The sequence below is a fragment of the Henckelia pumila genome, chromosome 1, assembly GCF_033568475.1.
Source record: "Henckelia pumila isolate YLH828 chromosome 1, ASM3356847v2, whole genome shotgun sequence".
NCBI lineage: Eukaryota > Viridiplantae > Streptophyta > Magnoliopsida > Lamiales > Gesneriaceae > Henckelia > Henckelia pumila.
In genome coordinates, this window is record NC_133120.1 from 83545863 (window position 1) to 83566026 (window position 20164).

Below are 20164 nucleotides of genomic sequence, written 5' to 3' on the forward strand. Positions count from 1 at the left end.
TGTGCTATGGAAAGAGAGGAGACAACATAAGACTCTTGAGAATCATAATTTTGAGATAAATTTAAACAGAGATGCATGTGAAAAAATTTCAACACACGAAGAATTCACTTGACAAATAAGTTCTTTGCAACATAAAATAACCACGAGGCCCATTAATAAGTGGTCAAACTATATTATGATTTATGAATATAGTAACTAACATAAATAGTCAAGTACACTGAGAAATGAGGGAGGGATCACTTGCCACTTGAGAGAGTCGAATTACAATTAAACAAATTGGCTACGTTGTGTACTCAGCATTAATTTTCACATAATCATAGCTCAAGTCACAGCCCCAAGCCAACCCACTTCCTGGACCATCACCTGTCGGAATACACATGTATGTTCACGGTTGACCATATGAAGATTCGAAAACAAATTTCATAGGGCAAACTCATGGTTTCTAACATATTTCGGAAACTCACCAATAGATATCTGAATTATGACGGTCCCGTGTTTCTCACCCGTCGCCCTAAGATAATTGCTAGCTGCAGTCCTGCAAATTAGGAAAGGGTTAATGTTTGGAGATGATTCGGTTGATTCGATGTCCTGATCAGTGTTTTAAGTGATTAGCATACCTGTCAAATGGCAGCGGCTGGCCATTATCCATTAACAAAATATTCCCAAGAGATATTTGGAGTTTGTTTAGATCAAAAGCAACTCCTGCGTAACCAGCAGCACAGGCGATTCGACCCCAGTTTGGATCTCTACCATATACTGCAGCCTATACATAACACAACAAAATATAGGTCCCGAAGAAGGATATAGCTACTACGATGCTTGAGTTATTTTACACATCATACTGAATCATGCCTTGGTTAATGAAGAAGATGCCACTGATCGTGCAACCTTGGCTGCTTCAGCTTCACTGTTGGCTCCATTTACTTTGACCTGAATACAGATTTGAGTCAAATCCACCATTTTGCAATCATGCTCTGGTGCTGTCGGTCGAACCAACACGCACTTTTATTTGTAGAACTCAATGCATGTCCAACGTGTTAGTAGAGCAATACATATATTTTGATTGTTATGGTTGTAAAATGTCAAAAATTCTGTGGCAAGAGGTGCACACCTCAATCAAGCATGTCGCTCCTTCACCATCCCAAGCTATTGATTTTGCAAGGCCTTGCATCACCTACCAACGAGGGTCAAATTAGGACATGGTATTAGCTCCGTCTACGAAATTTAATTGTTACCAAGGTATTCCACGTTAGGCATGCCGTCTATGAAATTTAATTGTTTCCAAGTTATTCCACGTTAGGCATGCCTTACTTTCACAAGCTCACGCTATTGCCAAATACAGGTCTCTTTATACATAATAAATAACTTTAAACAAAAGATCATGGTAGAAACAATAAAGTCTAATCAGAGTGCTTATGATTTATTGTTTGAAACTGATTAAATCAGTTAAACCTTACAGCATCAAGACATGCTTGCAGATGCTGTGCCTCAGAACTTTGCAAAGAAGATATATTGTTTGCTCCCGAAAGACCGCTAGCCAAAGCAATGACACAATCATTAGTACTTGTGTCTCCATCTACCTGCCAAATAACATCCAAGAATGATGATAGAGGGCAGTGGTAAGGGCAACATCGACAATGGATGCATGCAGACACAACTGACACAAATACTCAAAAGTAGCATAGTTACCATCCATAAAAAGTTTAGCGGCAAATGCTTATACTTTATATCATTAGATACATGTAAATAACACGAGGATGATGATACTTACTGTTATTTGATTAAAACTACGATTCACAGCAACAAGTACCATCTTTCGCCAAGCATCACTTGTGACCATAGCATCAGTTGTGATGACCTGAAAAAGTAGAATGGGTACTGGATAACTGATGCTGATTTTTTGAATAGCATCAAAAAAGTATTAGCAACCTACACCAAGCATTGTTGCCATGTTTGGGTGGATCATCCCGGAGCCCTTCGCCATACCGCCTACTCTTACACGGGTTCCTCCTATCTAAATGTAGTAAACTCACCAATTAGAAGCATGACAAACTTTTGTCACAGGGAGTGGAGAACAACTCCCCTTCAATCATTGAAGAAAACTACATTAGCTACGAAGATAGTTATATTCAGTTCCTAACATACAAGCACAAGTCCAGCTAGCAATAAAATGAAACGATAGGGAGAATGTGACTTCCAATATTAGTCTTGAACTGGAATTAGGAGATAGTGAATGAGAAACAAAAATAAATGAAGATAATCCTTGATCTGGAGATTAGTTCGGTATTAACATAAATGTTTTTTTCCGAATATAAACCGTTATGATAATGTGCACTTGCACGGACAAAAAGAACGCACACACCTCAGATTCAATTGCGACACTTTTGCTCACAAGATCAGTCGTAGTTATTGCTACAGCAGCTGAGCCTGCCCTGCTCATCCAATAACAATATTTACCCTTATAAATCTAGAAAGCATCAATATAGAAAAAGTAATAAGATAAAATACAAGAAATGAAATGTTGTGGACTCTATGATAGGTTTAAGAGAAAAGATACATAGTAAGAGACGTTTAGTCGACAATTATAAGATGAGAAGGTCGTGAATTCATTCAGAAGAATACCCCTGAACAGAAGATGAAAGTTGATTAACTAAATTTGGAAGAGCCTTGAGAAGAGCTTCCTACATGTGGCAAAAACGGTATTAATTATGTTACTCATGTGCCGAATGTTCAGTTGAACAAGACCATGTTGATGACCAAGAATCACCTTCTTGATTCTTTGACCGATTACGCCAGTAGATTCGATCAAAACTTGGTGATGATCCAATTGCATTAACTGCAGTTGATAGGAAGTTAGGTACGAAAAATGCTTGGTTCCCCTAATCGGAAATAACTCTAAACATTGCATACCCCAGCAAGGGCACGAGAGCAATCTAGAACATCCTGGTAACCAGCATCCCCCTACATAAAATGTAACGTACCTTAGCTCCATGACATAAAAAATTCTTTGAACATGACAATATAGGTCAGCAAGAAATATTAGTGTAAAAATGATATTCCATGACGACTTTCAGCTGATAACCAGCCAAAATAAAAACTTACTGTTGCTGCATTTGCCTGACCAGCATTTATTAGTATTGCACGAGCCTGGAAGTAGAATAGAGACATCCATCATTGAATTGTTGGGAATAATATGGAAGAAAATTAATTTCCGTATGGACAAAATAAATAAGTTTGTCATAGTTTTCTATTCAGAGATTAAGTTTTTACTAGCTTCAAAAGTGAGTTTTCAAAACATGATGACAACATAATGTTTCAAAATATAGGCATGCTGAGATAGCCACCCCTAAAGCAAGTAATCAAACACAACTTAATCTGTCTTTCATCACCCAAAAAAAAAAAAACAATCGAGATTGGCAATTGGAGCATACAGCTCTGACATTTCCAAGAGTTCACATACTCCAAAATTTATGCATATACCCATTTCTTTCTATTCCTTCCATCGGAATTCAAGAGATTAGTAGTCACACAGTTTTTCACATCATTTCAGCAGTCTCTAACATTATCTAATCCAAATGGGAATTAATGTTTTCCACGCCTACTAAACTAAACTCACATTTGAGCCCATCAAATAACAAGGATGAAAATTGTGCCCCTGACATACCGTTGGGGAGTCATCTAATGCCTTTCTACAGTATAGTACTGGTGCAGCTGCAACCACGTTAGTGGTGAATGCCCCTGCAGAACAAAACATTTGTCAAAGCACAACATAAAGAATTTCTGACAATGATCCCCGTGCATGTGCATTGTGCGAACACATGACTTTTATTGGAATAATGCAAGCTAATTTGCCAAACAAATGAAACCAACCTGCCGATATGGCATCTGTATCACAAGTGATCAATGCAAGATCAGGCTTTTCTCCAACTGCTCGTAATCCACCATACATTCCAGCAGCTTTGAAACCTTTTGCAGCTGCAACTCCCCCTGGAATCTATTCTTAGATACCATAAATGTTGAAAAACGAATTAAAAATTAATGCTTATAATTTCAAGTGCTGTGAGATCGTGTTTAACAATAAAGACCACAGACCAATTTCAATTTGTTAATACCAACCTGTTGCCAGGGCCCTTCCGGCAACAAAATCGGTGCTGCCGGTATGTAGCTTGACGCATCCTTTGCAATAGATGAAGCTGCAAACACTCTAAAACTCATTCTCAAATGGCCCGATATGCAAAATACCTGCACAACTCAATTTCTTCAATTCATCTTCAATTTCATAATTAAACCCAGCAGCCCCTAAAACCTCATGCTCGGAACTAGATACCATCCCATTTTCTCTACAGTAACTACATCGAACTGAGCATTAACTCCTTTAACACGACGTTAGCAACACCGCCATAAATCCTACACAATACACATTCGAAGCTCCACACTTATACTCCGATAGTACATTATCAAAGAAATAGCTTCAGCATTACGCTGGCAACCGTTCGAAATTGGTTCATGGGTCAGAAAAAATCCTTTAACGATCGGTAAAGTTAATCTCTGGCAGTAAACCAACTAAAAATGCTCGATTTTTAATTTTTTAAAAAAAATTAAAATAAAAAATCGAACCTTTGGTTGATTGAGTTCTGAGGATCTGATGCAGATATGTTGAGGAATGTACAAAGCCATTATTGACGGGTATCAACTAAAATTATCGTAAAACGATACTAAAAATAAAAAACTTCAAGAAATTATTTTAAGTCGCAGTTAGGATTTGTGAAGGAAATTCTAGGGTTTATGCTCTTTTCGGCCACTGTGGCAACTGCAGAAACGTTGTACAATGTGCTGTGAAACTTGTACGAATTTTGTAAGTCAAATTCGCGAATTTTTATAGTAAATTTATAAAATTGCCGTATCTCTTGTTTTTATTTACTTTAGGGTTAATTGCTTCCACGTGAAAATCTTAATAGTTACAAAACTTTTATAAAAAATTAATAAACTAATATGTTCTTGATTTTTTAAAAATTTTATTCTCACAATAATATTCCTTTGACCCATGTTGTAATTACACACGCTGTGATGCTGCTTATTATGATATGTTGATGTTTTTTACACATGAATTGATCCAATGGCCACTTTTTGAGAATAAATTGTTCCTTCCATTAAGGTTGTCAACTTTTCTTTTGTAGAACTAAATCCAAGCGGTGGTTTGGAGATTGTAGGTGAGTATTCATTGCGATTATTTCCTTGAGATGTTTGTGGTGGAGTATGCATTCTCAATGATGCAGTGAACAAGTTTCCACAGACGGCGCCAAGTTGATGTAGCAAAAAATTGATATTACCCGATTAGAGAGAATCTGGGTCATTTGTAGAGAACCGAATGACTGGATTAATACTTGAACTATTCCAAAGACCGAACTTTGTGGGTTGTTACCTGCATCACAAAGCAAAGTGAGTGGCGCCGGGGGTTTTCCGACGAAGACACTCCGATGCTCAAGTCAGTATTTGCCCAATTAAAGTTTTAGAGAAATAGAGCATGTGACTATAGAATGCGTACCTTAATAATGAGAGGACTTGAGCTATTTATAGATAGTCAGAGAGTTTCATGGGCTTTAGCCTCTTATGGGCTTTGAGGTATTTATGGGTCTTGATAAAGTGTCCAAATAAATATCGGAGTAATATAAGACTCATATGGATTGAGTCATTGGGTTGGGGCCCGGAAAAAAATCAAATTGAGTAATAACCCATCAGGTAATATCACTTTATATCAATATTTAATTATTTCTCAAGATTATGCAATATATCGCTAAAATAATATATATTTATCCAAATGTATAATATATTATTAAAATACAAATACAAATGCTAAACATAACATATATAAAATAAAAGGCATGTTAAAACTTTCCCAATATTTTATCAATATTTTTTCTTATAAATTGATTATCTCACCCTTTAATTGATTAATTATATATTTAATAAATTCATTAATAATTTCAATTTCTAAATTAATTATCTAAAATATTAATTATTTAAAAATTATAATTAAATATATAAATATCATTAATATAAAAAAATTATAAAACAAATATTAATTTTTAGTTCTATTTTCATCTTATCTATATGTTATTTTCAATTTTTCATAACACGTTATGCTTTGTTTTAACGTTTTAAATTTTTGTATCCCATAATTTTTAAATTTTAAGTTAATTTTTTTTATTTTTTAATTTATTATAATATATTATAAAAGAGATATATCTACTCACTAAATTTTTATTATAAAATAAAATATTATTTATCACAGTTGACATAAATCTATAATTTGTCTCAAAATCTTTTAACTAATTTGTCACTACATACCGGTAGCTTTGAAACCTTTATGGTATCAACATTTATGGTGTCACTACATACCGGCAGCACCGATTTTGTTGCCGGAAGGGCCCTGGCAACAGGTTGGTATTAACAAATTGAAATTGGTCTGTGGTCTTTATAGTTACACACGATCTCACAGCACTTGAAATTATAAGCATTAATTTTTAATTCGTTTTTCAACATTTATGGTATCTAAGAATAGATTCTAATTTTTTTTTGATATGTTTGTGAAAGGATTTGACTAATATTTTGTATATCTATACTAAAAATTGGGTTATAAGATAAATTATACTAAATTATACATCAAAATAAAATCCTTTCGTGTTACTTAAATATGATATAAGAGAATTTTAGTTGGTAACATTTAAAAGTTTGTATTTGAGTTTGTTAAAGTAAGCTAAACTTTATTGTATAAGAAATGATATGATAAAAAATATTGTCTATAATAAAATAATTAATTAAAGTGGAGTACTATTAATAATAGACTGATGCAAACAAAATATTATAAGGGCAAAAAAATATTTTATTGTTTTACATATAATTTTAAAAAAATCTATAATTTGTCTCAAAATATTTTAATTAATTCCTTAATCCTTATATTTAATTTTTTTGTCCTGTCTCTGATTAAAAGTAATATTTGTCATATAATCTCTCAAATTAAATATTCATTCTCATGTACTTCTCAAATCTTCTCCCATTTTTGGATCCCCTGTTGTGGGCCCACAGCACAATATTTATTTTTTTTATTTTTTTAAATATATTTAATTTTTTTATAAATAATTTTTTGTTTAATTTTCTCTAAAATTATGGGGTTTTTGTAATATATTTTGACCTTTTTAAATTATACATTTTATTTTTTAAAACATTCATTTTTTTTATCTTACCATTTTCTTGTATCATTTATTCGTCTTATAATTTATATATTTTAGGAGACTTATATTTATATTTCAATATTATATAATAATGCACTTCTATTGAAATTTATGATTTCAAGAGAATTATGAGTGTGCATTATTTTGTTTAAACCAAATTAACCACCAAATGAATTCAAAATTTCAGTTTGGTTAATTCAGAAATTCGATTTTAGTTTTAAAAAATTTAGATTTTTGGTTTTCATAAAAAAAATTCGGTTAACCTAATTAAAGAAATTATAAATAATTATATTTTGAATTTTTTTTATTTTTATTAGACTTTACGTATAATTTATGATATTTTTTAAATATTTATATATTTAATATTATACTTAATTTTTTTATTTTTAATTTATCAAGAATAATGTGTTTTATTATGATAAAAATTTCATATTCAATTATTATTTTTATAATTTTTATTTTTACTGTTTAAAAAATAAATCGGTTATGTTATTTTTTTAAAAATTTACATATACTTTATGATATTTTTAAATGTTTATATATTTAATATTATACTTAATTTTTCTTATTTTTTTCCAAGCATAATGTGTTAAAAATGATGCAAAAAATTACAAGATAAAAAAAAGACATATATTTTATAAAAATAAAATGTATAATTAAAAAAAAAGGCCAAAAGAGAGAAACAAAAAAAACCCAAAAATTTTAGCCAAAAAAAACACAAAAATGTAAATAAAAATATAGATAATTAAATATATAACAAAAAGCAAAAAAAAAAAAAAAAAAAAAAAGAGAATAATGTTCGTGCATCGTTTACCCCTCACAGCACCCCCTGCTGTGGGGTGGGGATCTAATCCCCATGTTATGAACTTATTTATTTGACAGTTTTTGTTTCCTTTGAATTAAATTTGGTTCACATTTTGTAAGATTTTTTCCCTAAAATACAGAACTTTCATTGGTAAAAAAACGGGAAGAGTAATTTATTATTAGAGAAGAGAGCAATAGAGTCAAATCATGTGCAAAAAAAATCAAAAAACCATAAATATTTGCACGTCAGTGCGTGCATTCATAACATGGGTCGCAGACTCACATGGGTGCTCTAAGCAAAAATTTTAAAAAGTCAAGGACATGTTAGCCTATTTATAAGGAATTTTGTGATAATTAGGATTTTCATTGAGGTCCGAATGCTATTAGCTCATTTATTTTATTGTTTGATACCTTCCGTGTGTTAACTAAATTAGTGATTTTATATTATATATAAATTTCATATCTTTTCGATAATTAAAAAGAATAAATTATTTAATGCATTTATTTTAAAAATAACACAACAAGAGAGCATACGATTGTTATTCTACACCTCTCTTGCTCAATTAATACAATAGTGTGTGTGTGTGTGTGTGTGTGTGTGTGTGTCAGTGTGTGTATATATAGATATATAGATAATATTAAATCTAAAGTTTCAAATTCAATGATTTGTTATACAAAAATGAATATCCTTTCTAATTATTAATAGTCTAGTGTATTCAATTCTATTTTAAATTTTTTTAATGGATTTGGCATGCACATTATATATTGTTTGGATTATATGTATATTGTTTTAATTGACATATAATCAGTGGCTAAGCCCTTTAGACGACTCTAAGGCGTGAGTGATCGGTCATTGTCCCGATTTTTAGAATTCGATTTCTTTGACTCTATGTATTGTTACATTAATCGGCCGCATGGATTAATATATCATTTATTTTCAAATTTTGATATATTTTTCCATCAAAGTGTATCTTATGAAGATAATAAATATATATGTCATGAATTTTAATTATGAATCCGATATATAGAAAAAAAATTATTGAAAAAATATAAAATGTGAAAAAAAATTAGATTAAACAAACTATATGATTGTCACCTAGGCGCTAAACGGTGAGTCGGTGATAGCGGCCGGCCTATCACCTACTCTCATTTTTTTTAAGCACCTCACATATAACGTGATCGACACTTTCTAAAATCAATTTAATATATGCCTTCAAAAAAAAAACTAATTTAATATATTATTACCTTAGGCGTCAAATACCATACATGTGTTCATTAAATTCTTTGCAGCGACCAACATTAATAAAACACTTTTTTTCTGTTCCTTTAAAAGTAAATTAATATATTAGTAATGTCACACACTCCATGCATCTGAATTATTATTATATAAAATAATGTTTAGTATCTTTGAATATCAAAATATATATCATTAATTGTTAAATGGAAAGGGTATTAAAAATAACAATAGTTCGAAAGAAAATAATGATCATATAATGTAGACTTAACACAGGTAGTACTATTTGACCGTGAGATGAGACATGAATGATGTATGATATAAATAAGATAAAAATATTATAACTATATATTTTTGTATATTTTGAGTCAAATGATGAACGAAATCAAAAAAATGTGCAATTTATTAATGTTTCATTTTTCGTACCAAATTATCATATTAATATTTATAACATTAGTAGGGTGCAAACAAACCGAATCGAGACGAATAATGGTAAAATTTTAATGCTCGAATTCGGCTCGATAAGAGTTTATTCGAGTTCGAGCTCGATTCGAAGTTCAATAATTTCAAATATTTTGGCTCGAGCTCGGCTCGAATTAATGAAGTTTGAGTTCGAGTTCGGCTCGAAATATTCGAACCTATTCGTAAACTATTCGGATATTATGGTTTGAAAAGCTCGAGATGTTCGAAAAAGCTCGAAATGTATATATATTTATTATATTAATTAAATATTAAGGCTCGCGAACTATTCGCGAACAATCAAACAGAATAATTTTGGCTCGAGCTCGGCTCGAAAAAAAGTTCGAACATGTTCGAATTCGGCTCGAATTCGATAAGCTCGAGTACGAATCAAATATTTATCGAGCGAACTCGTAAAGCTCACGAACAGGTTCGGTTCGTTTGCACCCCTAATTAGTAGTTAGGAATTAAGCCAAATAAATTCAAATGTATATATAAAAAAAAGGAGCCATCAAGAAAATATACATATGCAATAAAAAGGCGCAAGGATTACCAAAAAAAATGAAATAAAGAAAATATAAATGCATTGGGCATTTTCACTCGAATAGCATAGTAAACATAAATAACATGAAATTTACATAAATTTTGTGGGATATGGAGAAAATATTTTGACAAATCCAACATATATTCATGTTATATATATATATATAAAAAAATTTGATATTATGAGCACCTATGATATGCACTTTTGTGTGCATCGCTGACGTGTCATTCTCTACATCCAATAGGTGAATGCCACATCAGCAGGTGCATACATAAGTACACATGATAGGTGCTCACCGTATCAAAAATCTATATATATATAGAGTTTCTTTCAAGTGCTCACCTATCATGCCCACTACAATGTCCACTAATGACGTGACACTATTCTATTGGACCTATAATTTATCACATCTTTATCACATCCAATAGAATAGTGTCACGTCATTGGTGGGCATGATAGGTGGACACTTGAAAAAAACTATATATATATATATATATATATATATATATATGTATATATGATTAATCAAACCGTGGCATGCACAAATTTACATGATAATTGTTAAAATATACATCATTAATGAAATTATCAGAGATTTAGAGTTTACTAATAATTAATAACCATTGATTAATTATGATTTGGATTAGATTTACATAATATATAATATCGGTAGATGAGATCCTAGCATATGGATAATACTCAAACCATGCATCCAACGATTCGTATTTTTACACACATGCGTATTTAATTATATATTGTTGACATGTCAAATCATGGAACATTAAATCTATAATTGGGGTATTATCCATATACTATGTTGAAATCTACCGTATAATATAATATCATATAATAAATGGCATTGGAATCCCAATGTGAATGGATAATATCTTTGACCTTCGAATGCAAAATTAATATAAACCCCACCAAACCCACCTCTTCTCCCCCACATTCCAAACCCAAATACCTCTCCATTATTTATTACAGACAATTCAATGTCCCAGAGGACCCACCGCCACCAACGGCGGCCGTCTCAGGGTGTGTTCGTGCTGCCGGAAAACCTCTCCGACCCTCTTACGGAGGATGCCGCAGGTGGAGAAAGCAAGGTCGTCAGGCAGCAACCGCCTTCTTCCGCCACTCTAGTTCCGCCGCCGACACACTTTCCGCCGCCGCAAGCTCCTCCGAAGCCGGTGGAAGAAATGCCGTTTCCCGATCGTTCTAGTAAAGGATAGTAAAGTTTCCCAACCCTCGATCGATCCCAGCTGTGAGATGAAAGCTGTTCGATCGATCGATCGATCGATCAAGAGTTTCTGTTTGATTCCCTTTAAAATATAATTTAATAGGATGTTCGTGAAGATCTACATCTGGGTTTTTTTCTTTTTCTTTTTTTTTTGGGAGCACTACATTTGGTGATTTCATTTCTTGTTTATGAAACAGCTAGCTAGCTTGATTATGAGAGGAGTGTTAATTAGTCAAATTTTTTAAGTTATTTGAGTTTGTGCATTACTTATAATTAGTTTATGTTTCTCCAAATCGGGATCTCTCGATCTATTTAGACCGAATATATTAACTAATAAAATTTGTTTCAAAATCTAAATTTCGTGATTCTTTTAATTAATATATTATCTTCGTCTCAAATATTGCATCTCTTTTTTCACATATCCAATATGAAAGAGTTCATTTCACTTTTGATTCGTTGGATTTTTTGTGGATATATATAATCAGATACTATATATATACATTGTGTAGTATTTAATTTATATCATGCATGACATAAAATAAAAGGGATAAATAAGAGGTGGTGCACCTACCCATCCTCTTTGGGGAAATTAGAGCACTTATTTAAATGTAGCTTATATTATATATATTTAATGGGTGTACGTAGGGGATTTGTTAGGAATTGAATTTGGACCAAAAAAAGATAAAAGAGGTGGTGCACCTACCCATCCTCTTTGGGGAAATTTCAGAATCAAACCACATGACACTTCGTTGGACGCATCTCCCTCATTTAGTGCCGATGTAGACTGCATCCCCTTTTATTATCATTATTATTACTATCATTATTATTATTATTGTTGTTATTATTATTATTATTATTTGGATAATAATATTGGGACGATAGTTTTATTATGGTTTTGTATAATTTTGATGTTACTTAAAATATTGACGCTCCTATGTTATTCTCGATGCGTATACAAGCGAGTGATATGAAAATTCTATCTTACATTTAAATTTTGAAAATTTGTGAATTTAGTCCGGTAAGTTGGTCTCTATTTTAGATTTTAGTTTTATGATTTTTCAATGTTTTATTTTTATCTTCTTTTTAATAAAAAAAAAAAAAATTGTCCTAAATTAGTAAACCAACGGCTATTGTTTATTTGGCACTGATATTCGCATATGCGACTATTGCAAGGATGATATAATTTATGTTACACATATTAAAATCAACTTAATAAAAAAATAAAGGAAAACGAGAAATAATTTTCCACACATTTTGATTTAAATTTCTCATTATTATTTTTTATGGTAATTTAAATTTCTCATTGTAATAATGAAAAAAATCCAAAGTACTATATGAAAATCAAATTTAGATAAATTATAAGTATAAAATTTAAAATATGTCAAGTTACGAACCAAAATTACAATTTGTGAATTAAATTTAGACTCGAACTTGATCGTTTGCGCATTTTAAACATTATTATTGTTATTATTTACTTTCATTAATTTGGGAGGATATATAGGACAAAATTATATTGCCTCGTGTCATTGCGTCAATTCCCACTAATTCCATGTTTATAATTCGACGTGTAAACGCCCAAACATGCAAAGCCCTAGAAAGGCCCCCCTCTTAACTTGGTAGTTGGCCTATCATTATCATTTACTTTAGTTTGCATTTATTTTTATTTTATACCAATTAATTAAATATTAAAATATGGTTATTTCGATTTCATACCAATTACGGTTCAAACTTCAAAACACCCCTTCCTTAAAAAATATATATATATATAATATAAGGCAGCCAGATAATAACACTTGTACTTAATTCTTCCTTTTAAAAAAATAAAGAAAAAAATAAAAATAAAAACCATAACTCATCAACACACAAGATCAAGATACTTCCAAACTCAAATAGCCTATTTAAGGGAATAGGTCTAATCATTTGTTGATTTTCCTCAAACTAAATCAAACAAAATCATGTATTTGACACACATCTTTTTTATCAAGTGTAAAATTTATAATATGCAAGAGATGTTATAAATGACAAAAACAAAAAATGTAGGAAATGTGATTGTCAATTACCCAAAACAACAACAACAACAATCTTATTAAATTTATTAGGAAAAATATTCCATTTCATTCTTTAGGTACATAATAAAATTAACCCTCCTACATTTATTAAATAAAATAAAGAAAAATGTTATACATACAAATGAGTGTTAAAATTGGGTTACAATTTTCTTTTCAAATTATAAAATTATATATTTTTTCATTTTATTGGAAAAAAAACTCTTTAAAAAATACATTTACATATTCAAATGTAATTCATAATTTAATGTGTATTATTCATTATACGTGTAACATAACGTATAACAATAATTAGAGTCGATCCTAGGGCAGGGCTATTAGGGCTCCTGCCTAGGGCCTAAAAATTTTGAAAAAAAATTAGGGGCCCAAAATTCAATGTATATATCAAATAAAATAATTCTAAAAATAAGTTTATTATACCAAAAATGTATATCTTCAAAATCTTTTTTGTCGATCAAAATCTCACTCTATAACTATTAAAAAAATTCGCTCGGTGAACTGGTGAAGAGAAAAATCATCGGCTCATGCTGTCTTGCAACACTTATCTCACGAGAAATTCTTTTTCTTTTAATTGGCTCAAGTTTGTTAATTTTTTATTATTGTTATTTAGTGTTTTTTTTAGATATATATGATATCATGAATGATGTAAAAGTTTTTTTACTTTGGAAAAAAATTATAGTTTCGCCAAAACCTCTGGACAACAAGGACCGACTCTGGCAATAATATAACCAATGCTAGCATGTTGATGAGGAGTTGGTGAATCGACAATGATCTTCACCAAAAACATGATAAACAACTCAAATAATAATATTATTCAATCTTAAAACATCATAATATTAGTTGGAATCATTAGCTAATGTTAGGTTTAAGTTCAACCTCTCCCGATCTGTATTCATGAGTCTAGCTATATCTTTGAGATATATAATATCGAAAGCGAGTCGAAGAACATATATACAGAAATTAATATTGATGAGTTTCGGTTTCTTGAATTCATTGCTTCGAAGATTTTCTGATCCGAGATGGTCTGTGCTGCTGTATGCAGCCACATGGACGGCGCTCTTAACGGTGACAGTGGCAGTGGCGGCGTTCTTGCCGGAATTGGCTTTTGTTTCAGCTGTCAGCCCTGATTCTTCCGCTTACTGTGGTGGAGTGGCCGGCTCCGTCAGGATCCCGTTAGATATCCCGTCGGAGAGTTTTTGTTTCCGGTCTCAACTAGCCAAGAAGTCTAAATTGGATGTTATGATCCCGCCGATATTTGCCGCCATGATTGTAGCAGGCTCGGCTTGTTTGGTCAGAGCTTTGGGCTTGTGGGAGGTTGAGGATGAGTATAGCTGATCATTAATTAATGTCGTTCTTGGATACTTTTAATATTTAAAAATATTGTTTGAATATCTATAGTGAAAATTAGATGGTATAATAATACATAATTGATATATACTACAGGATTAAAAAAAAATTTAGTCATGTATGTTTGTCACTTTGCAATTTTGGTTCTCTATTGAAACGACCCTAACTCTATAATAAATAAATATGCGGAAATTTTTTTTTTTTTTTTATACTACTAAATAAATATATGTACATATATGCCCATACATATATGCACAGAATAAAATATTTAAAATAAATACATGATTAAATAAATAAACAATTAAATACTTTAGAAAAAAATGCATTCTTTAAAATAATTAAACATCTGAGTCAACCCTAGAATTAAAAATATACTGCATAAATAAAATAATTAAAATATGTGCATGCACTAAAACATCTAATAAAATATTCCCATAAACCTCAACCACTGAAAATATAATAAAATGTTTCACATGACATCATGCACGGTGACTCAGAAGCTGTCACGGTCACGGGGCTACTGCAGCGCTGCTCATACATCCTCACCACCGGTAGGAGTAACCTGCTCCTCTACGTACTCACCTGCACCATATCAGTGTAGTGAGCCTAGAGGCCCAACATGCATACTAACAAGGGTTTAAAATAATTTAAATCAATTTAGTACTAATACATACATATACATGAATGAGCATGCTTAAAAATTACATAACATAACTTACTTAAATAAACATAAATACATAATACATAACATACATACTTGAGTTGTTGAGCATTTATTTTCTTAACATCGAATGGTCCTATCCGTAAGTGTGACCCATAGTGCGACTGATCAGTCTAAGAAACCATCGTACGAGGCTGGTGGCAAACCACCCATACATAAATGGCAGAAAACTGCCCATACATAAATGACAGAAACTGTCCATACATAAATGGCCACACTACTTCAATTTCCACCTAAAATATTTTATTTGCTCAACCATAGAAGTTCAATCATAGCATAAAAATTGATTTCATGAATGCATGTACTTAAATAAATTGTGTGTCCTTCATATATATTTAATTTAATTTTCTTACTAACATATAAATATTAAAATAACTTAAATGCATAAAAATAATTAAATATATAATCAGGACACATGCAATTTTCTCATGGATGGTTCTGGACTGCTGGCCCTACACTCATGCCCAATAACTTAACGTAAGACTTGGCCCATTAAGACTAAATTAGGCCCAACAACACCGACCCTGGCCCAATGGGCCCAAAAACCCATTAACAGGCCCAATAACTTTCATGGGCTCCCAAGCCCATAAAAATTTCTGGCCAACTTAAAAATTTAAATAAAAATTATTAAAAGCCCAAAAATAAATAAAATAACCCAAAATAATTTAATGTAACCCAAATAAATTAAATGGTACTAATTAAATTTTTGGGAATTTAATTAGTCCATTTAACTCCTAATTAACTTAAAAACTTAAAAATAAAAATACCCGAGCCCAATTAAAATAACCCGGACCCGGGCCCACTTAACTTAACCCATATTATTTTAGACCCGACCCGGACCCAAGACCCGACCCGGAACACCCTCAAACCCTAGAACCCGAAACCCTAGCCTACCCTACCCCTCTCGGCCGCCGAGGCTTGGGCAGCAGGCCTTCAACGCCTGCTGCCGCCCTGCTCCGGCCACGACCGGCCGGAGCTCCGCCGGCAGGACCTTCCCAGGGTCCTGCCGGTTCGAGCCACACCAGGCCCCTGACCCCATGCACGCCCATACCCCCAAGCCGTAGCCCTTTCTCCCAAACCCTAAACCGTGCGCAGCTGCAGCCTTCTAGCCAACCCCGTTCGGCCGAGCCCTTCTCAGCCCCAAGCCCTGCCATGGCTCGATCCTTAGGCACCCTAGGACCCCACCTGACCGAACCCTCAGCCCCGAACCAAGCCATGTCAACAAAAATTTTGTGAATCATGAATCATGCGTGCAAACAAAAATCTTTCAACAAGTTTTCTGAAAAATAATTAAAAATTTTCGGTGCCTACCATAGCCTACATATTATACACTGATATAATGTTAAAATGAGAAGAAAATCATGCCTTTCACCGTAGAAATCGATTTAGCACGCACGTAGGACGTTTCCGGGACGACGGGCGAACACACCTTCGAAGCTTTTAAAAATTTGAGCTATGGAACCTCCTAGGCTTGAGGAAGACGATGAAGATGGAGAATGGAGGAGAGGGAGTGGCGGCTAGGTTGAGTGATCGGTTTGGTGAGGGATGGGTTTGGGTAGATTAGGTTTTGTTTTAATTAAAATAGGTTTTAGGATAATTAAAAGGTTTAAATATAAAATATAAATTTTAAAACTCTAACTTTAAAGTTAAAATCTGATAATTTAAATTAAACATATGAAAATCCCGAAATTATAAATTAAGGGAATTTTAAAAATACTAAAAAGTCAATATTTTGGCTAATTTTGGATAAAAATGGACTCCAAAAATTAAATAAAATTAAATACTTAAAATTTTGAGATAATAAAACTCAAAATACTATTTTAAGGCTCTAAAAAAAAGCTCATAAAATAATTTGGGTGGAAAGTTGTCATCTCGTCCGTCCACGGTCCCGTCTACGCGATTAAATAATAAAAATACTAAAAATCATAAAAATCACTAATTATGGGTTAAATGCTTAGAAATAAATTAAATCATGCATAAATAATTCACATAATTATTTAACCCATAAATCATAAATTTAAATAATTAAATATCCTAATTATGCAGGCGGATTTACGTAATTAAAAATACCGGGTGTTACAATTCTCCCCCCCTTAAATTGAATTTCGTCCTCGAAATTAAAGTACTTACCCGAACAACTCCGGGTAGCGAGTCCTCATATCCTCCTCGGTCTCCCAAGTAGCTTCCTCCTCCGAGTGATTCAGCCACTGGACTCTGACCATCGGTATGACCCGCGTCCTAAGCCTCCGCTCCTCCCTAGCCAAGATCCGCACTGGTCTCTCCTCGTAAACAAGATCTGGTGGCAACTGTAAGGGCTCGAAATCCAACACATGCGACGGGTTGGAGACATATCTCCGAAGCATGGATACATGGAAAACGTTGTGCACTGCCGCTAGCCCTGGAGGTAGAGCTAAACGATAGGCCAACGTGCCAACTCTCTCCAAGATCTCGAATGGCCCTATATATCTCGGATTAAGCTTGCCTCTCCGTCCAAAACGCGCTACTCCCTTCGTAGGTGACACCTTCAAGAATACGTGATCACCTACTGCGAACTCCAAATCGCGTCGTCTGGCATCTGCATAACTCTTCTGCCGACTCTGCGCAGTCCTCATCCTATCTCGAATCTGCGTCACAATGTCAGCTGTCTGCTGCACAATCTCCGGACCCAACAAAATCCTCTCACCAACCTCATCCCAATGCACCGGAGATCTGCATCTCCTCCCATAAAGTGCTGCATATGGAGCCATACCTATAGACGACTGAAAGCTGTTGTTATAGGTAAACTCCACTAATGGCAGTCTAGTCTCCCAAGATCCTCGAAAATCGATGACACAAGCTCTCAAAAGATCCTCGAGAACCTGGATCACTCTCTCAGACTGACCATCTGTCTGGGGATGAAATGCTGTACTGAACAGAAGCCTAGTCCCCATAGCCGTGTGCAGACTCTTCCAAAACGCAGATGTGAATCTCGGATCTCTGCCTGACACAATAGACACTGGTATGCCATGCAGTCTAACAATCTCTCTAATGTAAAGCTCTGCATACTGTGTCAAAGTATAGTTAGTCCTCACCGGCAAGAAATGAGCTGACTTGGTGAGTCTATCCACAATCACCCAAATCGCTGTGCAACCTCTGGCGCTCCTCGGCAAGCCAACCACAAAGTCCATCGTAATATTCTCCCATTTCCATTCCGGAATGGGAAGAGGTCTAAGGAGTCCTGCTGGACGCTGATGCTCTGCTTTGACTTGCTGACAAGTCAGGCACTCTGACACCACTCTCCCGATGTCACTCTTCATCCCAGGCCACCAATACAATAACTGCAAGTCTCGGTACATCTTCGTACTTCCGGGGTGAATGGAGTACGGAGATGCATGAGCCTCTGCTAGAATCTCGGCTCTCAACTGATCAACGTTCGGTACCCACATCCTCCCACGGTACTGAACGATGCCATCCTCCACTGTATACAAGAGACTACCTCTGGCCTCATCTCTCTGTCTCCATCGCTGTAGCTCCTCATCAGTGGACTGTCCCTCTCTAATCCGATCTCTCAAAACTGGCTGCACCGTCAACACTGACAAGCTCGGTGCATGGCCGCTCGGATAGCACTCCAACCCAAATCCCTGAATCTCGGTCTGTAGTGGTAACTGTAGCGTCAAACATGATACCACTGACGACTTTCGACTCAAAGCATCTGCTACTACATTAGCCTTACCCGGATGGTAGCTAATGTCACAATCATAGTCCTTCACAAGCTCAAGCCATCTGCGCTGCCTCATGTTCAACTCCTTCTGGGTGAAGAAGTACTTGAGGCTCTTGTGATCGGTGAAAATCTTGCACTTCTCGCCGTAAAGATAGTGCCTCCAGATTTTCAACGCAAATACCACTGCTGCAAGCTCCAAATCATGCGTCGGATAGTTCTGCTCATGAATCTTCAACTGTCGCGACGCATATGCGATAACTCTGCCACTCTGCATAAGTACTGCGCCCAAACCAAGCTTGGACGCGTCGGTGTACACCACTAACTCCTCATGTGGCACTGTCATAGCTAACACAGGTGCTGAAGTAAGTGCATCCTTCAGCTGATCAAAGCTCCTCTGACAATCTGGACTCCAACAATACTTCGCGTTCTTCTTGGTTAAGGAAGTCAAGGGTACTGCAATAGAGGAAAAACCCTTGATGAACTTCCTATAGTATCCTGCCAAACCCAAGAAGCTACGAATCTCCGAAGCATTCTTTGGAATCCCCCAATCCCTCACTGCCTGCACCTTGGACTGATCCACTGCGATCCCATCCCTATAAATAATGTGGCCTAGAAACGCCACCTGCTCCAACCAAAACTCACACTTACTGAACTTTGCAAACAGTCGATGCTCCCTCAAAGTCTGCAAGGCTGTATGCAAATGCTGTGTATGCTCCTCAATGCTCCTCGAGTAGATCAATATGTCATCAATGAATACAATGACAAACTGATCTAGATACGGCTGGAAAACACGATGCATGAGATCCATAAAAACTGCTGG

General features: G+C 34.1%; 2 protein-coding genes across 4 annotated transcripts; one reads left to right on the forward strand and one right to left on the reverse strand.

Moving 5' to 3' along the window:
* Positions 1-104: 104 nt before the first annotated feature.
* Positions 105-4829, reverse strand: LOC140889076 (arginine biosynthesis bifunctional protein ArgJ, chloroplastic). Of its 3 annotated transcripts, XM_073296780.1 has the most exons (17): positions 4618-4829; positions 4117-4242; positions 3871-3994; positions 3665-3738; positions 3103-3147; positions 2911-2961; positions 2768-2836; positions 2623-2681; positions 2363-2432; positions 1934-2014; positions 1772-1858; positions 1458-1580; positions 1112-1174; positions 853-930; positions 618-763; positions 465-535; positions 105-363 (listed from the first exon to the last, which is right to left on the reverse strand). In XM_073296780.1, exons 1-17 carry the CDS (start codon positions 4675-4677, stop codon positions 281-283), a joined length of 1410 nt encoding a protein of 469 aa, XP_073152881.1. In that variant the 5' UTR covers positions 4678-4829; the 3' UTR covers positions 105-280. The 3 variants fall into 3 exon arrangements, with proteins under 3 accessions (XP_073152881.1, XP_073152891.1, XP_073152886.1); XM_073296790.1 differs by lacking the exon at positions 4618-4829 and having other exon boundaries at positions 3871-3987; XM_073296785.1 differs by lacking the exon at positions 4618-4829 and having other exon boundaries at positions 3871-3999.
* A 9611-nt stretch (positions 4830-14440) lies between these two features.
* LOC140876492 (uncharacterized) lies at positions 14441-14978 on the forward strand. The gene has a single exon (XM_073280474.1). It carries the CDS (start codon positions 14471-14473, stop codon positions 14909-14911), a length of 441 nt encoding a protein of 146 aa, XP_073136575.1. The 5' UTR covers positions 14441-14470; the 3' UTR covers positions 14912-14978.
* Positions 14979-20164: the final 5186 nt, after the last annotated feature.